The following is a 6,000-nucleotide window of genomic DNA, read 5'->3' on the forward strand; positions in this document are numbered from 1 at the left end:
TCTAAATCACACATCTGAAGGTTCCCAGCAGCAAGTCCAAATGTGAGCTTTCCCAAGTGCCATTCATCTTTTCAGCCCACCCTGCTACCCCCCCGCCCCCCACCCACACCCCTACCTTGGGCAGGGTGTCGTCACTTGGAATGGCTCTCTGTCTTGGTAAGGCCCCTGTACCTCGCTTCCTTCCCAGCCCCATGAAGGGCGGCCAAGGATGGGGTTCCAGTATCTTAAACCCTCCACCCCAGCTCGACACCCCACCCCACCCCCATGATTCCTCCTTTCAGGCCACTCCCTCCAGGCCTGCTTAATCAGGCCCAAGAAAGGGGTTGGAGAGAAGCTGAGGGTCCTCTGGGACCCTCAGGGAAGATGGGGCCGGTCCTTTGCCTGGAGAGACCTGCAGAAAGAGCTCCTGATTGTTGCACAAAGCCTGATTGCTCCCCGTGGACCTGTCCTCGGCTCCCCTCCCTTCCCCCCCTGCACAGTCCCGGCCCTGACCTCCCTGTTCCTGCCTGTCCTTCTGGATGAAAGCCAGACACAGAGACTCAAAGTCAGCTCCCATGGCGGGCCTTCTTTTTTTTCCCCTTTCTCAAGACAAATAATTAACTTCAGACTCCCAGATTCCAGGGTAGATTCTCCCCCACCGCTGCCTGCAGGAATTCCTCTCGAGGCCAGAGCAGGAAGCCCTGTCCTGCTCCGGGACCCCATGCCACAGTCTCCGTGCTGCCCCGACCATGCTGGCTCCTCCACCGACGGGGAGGACTCAGGCTGGCCTGGGAGGCGCACGCACCCCGAGGCAGGGCCCATGGAGGCGGCCCCCGGCCCCAGCCGTTCCCTCAGACTGGGCTGAGCAAGAGGTGAGGTCCTGCCTGTCTGCCCCCAAGCCCTTGGTGCCCCGACCCACCTCTGCCGGTCCCCGGGGCCAGTGCCAGGCCCGTGAGCTGCAGAACGAGGGGCAGCAGAGCGGCTGCGGCCCTAGCCATGCTCGCCCCGCCTTGCTGACTGTGGTCGCGGCACAGCAGGCGCTGGGAGAGGCGGGGTGTGGAAACGCCAGGCCGCCTCCCACCCAGCCTTTGTTCAGGGAGGGCTTCTGGTGTCTGTCAGCCCGCCCCCTGGAGCCTGCCTTCCTGACGGGCACCTCGACCCGACCCCGGGGCCCGGCCCCATCCTGACCCCAGACCTGGCTCAGAGGTGCAGGGGAGCCCCCGGGAGAGCAGGAAGCTGGGAGGGGATGGGGGCGACTTCTCCTGCATGTGACCCAGGAGCAGGCTCTAAAACCCCACAGACTCATCACTCTTGGTCTCTGGGACAGCTGGTCTCCCAGCCCCTTGGGTAACTTCGTCACCCTGGGGTTCCCTTCCTCACCTGTTTACAGGAGAAGCAAACTGAGCTGGGTTCAAATCCCTGCTTGGCCAATTTCACTTGCCCTTAGGCCTCTAACTTCTAGTTGCCTCAGTTTCCCTGTTTGTAAACTGGGGATCATAATATCTACTTTATAAACTTACAGTGAGGATTAAGAGAGACTAGATAGATAAAGAATTTAGGGTAGGGTAGTGGTCGGCACAGACTAAGTGCTCAGTAAATAAATAAAAACAAGAGGTGCTGCTCCAGGTCTCCAAAGTCAAGGGCTCCCGGTCTCCTCTCTCCACCTCTACATTTCTTTCCTGGACTCTACTCACCATTCCTATCCACCCCAGCAGCCCCAGTCTTGGCCCCAAATGCCAAGGCCTTTCTTCTCCAGCCCATTTTCCAGCTCTTGGGCTCAGGCTTGGCCTGTGTGTGTGTGTAGTGGGGGTGGGTCCGGGCCAGGGGCAGGGCTGGGCCTTGGGCTCAGCAGGCGGAGGGGGCCAAAGGGAGGAAGTGAGAGAAGCTGGTCACGTGGGCCACAAGGCTGGGAAACTCCTCAGTGCAGCTGGAAGCAGGGGAGGTGGGGATGGGCCCCAAGCTCACAGGCAAAGGGACATGGAGGGTGGAGCCGTGAAGCCCGCCAAAGCAGTCTCCCTCCCCATAAAGGCCAGCAAATCAGAGCCACCCTGCTCCCCGCTCCCACCCCCCAGCCCACGTCAGGGCTAAAGGTCCCTCAAGCCCACTCTCCAAGTACCTTAAGGGAGAGCAGTGTATCTCCTCAGAAGTGTGGGCCCCTAATAGGCCCTGAGCAGTTAGTGGCAGGGGACGGGGAGAATGTGAGCCAATGCTGAGAACTGGCCTCAGCTGGCCTGGAGCTAGGCTCACAGGAGCAGAGGAAAGCCAGGGCCAGCCGGCTGGAAAAGGAACTAAGAAGTGACAGCTCTGTTCCCACCAGGGTTAAGGAAAATGGTGCCTGTTAGAAGGCAGGTCTCCTGGGAGGCTGGGTGGAGGAGAGGCTAAGAGCAGACTCTGGTGAGGGCTACCAGGTCAAATCCTGAGTCTGATGCTTTCTGCTGTGTGACCTCAGGCAAGTCATTTAACTTACAGTGGCTAATTTTTCTTCTCTGTGACCTGTGGCTCTAACAGCACCCACTTCACAGAGTGTTTGTGAGGGTTAGTAAATTAACGGCTGGAAAGAGCACTCAGCATGGGGCTGGGCACGTAGGCATTAGCTCTTATTACTTCTCTTATGGGATCTCTACCTGTCCCCCCAACCATGCGGGTGAGGATGCCTTTATTCCCATTTTAGAGATGAGGAATCTGAGAAGTCAGGTGAGCTGCTCAGAGTCATGCTGGGAGTAAACCACAGAGCCTGGATTCAATGCCAGGTCCTTGGGGTCCCAGGGCCCACACTCCTTATCATCACCAGGAGCCCAAGCCCCCCAACACCCCTGGTCACCCTGGCTCTCAGCTGCTTACTGCTCTGCCCAACCCCTCACCCTTGCCCTCCCACAGTGCCTCCGTCGGAGCACCTGAGTATCGCTGGAGAACATCCCGGCCCTTGGGTGACTGGATTTGCTTCAAATTCATGGCCACAAACCTCAACAGACACACAAGACTGCCAGAAATTCTATTACAATTCCCTGGTAAATCCAATCTCCCTCTCCTGAGAGGAGCGTTTCACACCCTCTCCTTCCTTCCTAAACGTTTCAGTGGCTCTGCCCTTACCCCCTGTATGATTTTGGCAGGTTACTAAACTTTTCTAAGCCTCAGGTTCCTCCCCTGTGAAGTGGGGATAATAATAGTACCTCCGTCCTGATTGTTATAAGGATTGTCTTAGCCTGGGTTCCCTGAAAGCAGAGCCTGAGACAAAGGCTTACATGCAAGTTTATTTTGGAATATGATCCCAGGCAGCAGGAATGAGGGGTAGGGAGAGCAAAACAGGGAAGGATGAAAAGCCGATACAAGACTGCCTTACGGAGGAGCTGGTCGCTGCTATGGGCATCTGTGTGTCCAGTCCCACAGGACCATCTGTATGAAAGCAGCTCAGCCAGAAAGTGGAAGCACTTATCCATTGACATCAGTGCCCCACTGGTCTAGGGTAGCACCGGAGGGCATTAGCTGCTCTCAGTTAGGTGTGAATGAGTGCTCAAGTGGGCTACCGAGGGTGCAACAGAGAAATTCCAAAGCCAAACAGGAGAGATTTATAGCCAGGGCCTGAGGCAAGACGCCACTGGGATGCACCTGTGCAGAGCCGCTTGCAGCCTGTGGAGAACTGGAATAAGGTGCAGCTGAGAGAATTTGCATAAGCGCTGTCTGACGAATGAGACAATGAATATAAAAATCTTTTTACAGTGCCTGGCACATTTTAAACACCCAAAATATATTATTATTTTTATTGACATCATCATCATCTCCTGCTGAGGCCCAACCTGAAAAGACAATATTAACATTCTTTATCTGCAACAGAAGGTACAGAAGCGTCTGGAAAACTCGCTCTGTGAAATAAAATCCCAGAGCCCTGAGGAAAGGGTGTTATTTGGAGAGCAGTTGAGTTTCCACCGTGACTGATCAGTGTGAGCCTCTTTGGTGCCAGGTATTGAGCCAGATACAGGAATATAGGGATGAATGAATCAGGAATAGCGATGGCCAGAACGCCCGGGCCAGGCCAAGGGAAGGGGAATGTGGATCCTGGCAGAGGGAGGGGCATGAGCACATGACCGCAGGCGCACTCAAGCGTCAGGCTTGGAATAAAGGGCTCACATTTCTCTGCTGGGCTAGTGGAACCAGATGCCACCATCCTCACCAAAATCCAGTACTTTCTTTAGAACAGGAACATTCTGGCTAGAGAAAGACGGAATATCTCAGGCCCAGGCTTGAGTCCTTATTTGACAGGATGTCCCCATGGATGGAGTGGTGTTTGGGACCCAGCCGGGTGTGTGGGCACAGTAGCGTGTGTGGCTATGTAGGGCAGCAGAAGGGCTCCAGCGTTTAGAGTCAGTGAGTCCTGAGTTCAAATCCTGCTCCACCACTGACTGTCTGTGCTGGTTGATCTCCCTTTCTACTTCTTCCATTCATTCTCCCTCTCCAGCCCCTACAGACTGCATCACTCTGGCTTTCGTGCCCTCTGGCTTCCTGTTGGGTCAGCCAATGAGAGGCACAGGCAGGGCCTGAAGGGCAGGAGAGGATAGCGGTTGGGGTATTTCTTCTTGGCCTCCTCCTGCTCACCACAGCTCCCATGGTACCACTATTCCTTCCCCTTATCCGCTCAGCCCAGGGAGCGGCAAAGGCTCCCTGCTATTGTTAGTTCCCTGGTGATTCTCTTATACCGACCGTGTCTGCAGATCTGTAAATGGTCCCTCCTTTAAGTTCTCTTTAGCTAAACCCTTTTGAGGGGAATTCTCTTTTCTCCTGGGCCCTTAGCTGATATGCTAACCTTACCACATATTCTGCTAAGTTACTCTACCTCCCTAAGCCAAAATCGTTCATCTGGAAAAGGAAGTAATAACCTCTACCGTAGGCTGGGAGAGTCTAATGAGGCAACAAACATGTGATGTGTGCTTGACGCATGTGCAGCACCTGGTACACAGAAGATCCCAACATAAGTTACTTTCTGTTCCTTACCTCCTTCAGGTTGTACTGTCAATAGCAGCAGCTTGGTTTTCCCTCTGGCTTTGGTGGCTGGAAGCAAAAGTTTGCTGTAAAGAGGGAGGGAGAGAAGGGATTAGTAAATGATTAAATTTTGTACTTAAATTTTGGCCTTTCAAGTCACACCAGTTGTAACAAATGAAGTAAGCTACCACAAAGGAATAAAGGCAAAGCCCATCATTACACCTGCTCCAGCCCTTCCTTGCCCATCACTCCCATCTGGTGTAACCAATGGTAACAAGGTCTGTTCTTCCACACCCTTCACGTGGCCCACACAACCGCGTGCAAGCATGTGTGCACCACACGATGTCGTCTGGACGTGGTATTTGGGAACAGGATGTGCAGCATCCCAACCCCCATCCCCATCTGCCCCTGTGAGTCACCAACTTGCCCCCAAGTCACCTCTCTCAGTGGCTCCTGTCTCCACCTCCCTACTCCCCTAGGACCCTCTCTCCCTGCTCACAACATCATGTTCACCCCAGGAGAAGGTTACCCTGGCTGACCGGCTGAGCAGCTGTGACGGGGGTGGGGTGGGGTGGGGGGATGTGCTGTTTATCACAGATCTGAGATTCTAATTCCACAGCTGTGTCCCACAGCTGGCGACCTCTCCCCGCAATTCAGAATAACTAGGCCGCCAGCCCCCTTCCAGGAAGGACTTCCTTTGCCCCTTAAAAGGCCTTCAGGGGTCCACCTCACTGTGTTCCAGGGACTGTGCCAAGCTGCAGCATGCCTACTCAAGTACCAGTGTCAGCTCACACACTAGACCACCACCACTCACAGGTTAATATCACAGTTGGAACTCAGTACTTCCTCGTCAGATGGAACCTGCTGGGATCTTAGGAGTGTGTGTGCATTTTTCTGTTTTTGTTTTTGGCAAAGAAAGACCAGGGCAATCAGAGTGCATATCTGAACCTCGCAGCAGAGCCAGGACCTGGAGGGGGGTATTGGCAAAATATTTCCAGGCGCCACACAGGGACCTCCAAGCCACAAGGCTCTCCAGCCTGGAGGGAA

General features: G+C 54.6%; 1 protein-coding gene across 14 annotated transcripts in view; it reads right to left on the minus strand.

Moving 5' to 3' along the window:
- The window catches only part of KCP (kielin cysteine rich BMP regulator), a 29,508-nt gene extending 24,060 nt beyond the window's left edge, over positions 1-5,448 (minus strand). For 6 of the 14 annotated variants that reach the window (XM_082472236.1, XM_082472235.1, XM_082472232.1 and 3 more), the window contains exon 1: positions 899-1,043. In XM_082472236.1, the coding sequence (XP_082328362.1) occupies positions 899-977 (79 nt within the window). In that variant the 5' untranslated portion in view covers positions 978-1,043. Of the gene's footprint in view, positions 1-898 lie in introns of all 14 variants that reach the window. The other 8 variants (XR_014266610.1, XM_082472227.1, XM_082472228.1 and 5 more) reach the window with 4 other exon arrangements.
- Between the last annotated feature and the right edge of the window lie 552 nt (positions 5,449-6,000).

This window comes from Balaenoptera physalus (genome assembly GCF_965194825.1).
Source record: "Balaenoptera physalus genome assembly, chromosome: 8".
NCBI lineage: Eukaryota > Metazoa > Chordata > Mammalia > Artiodactyla > Balaenopteridae > Balaenoptera > Balaenoptera physalus.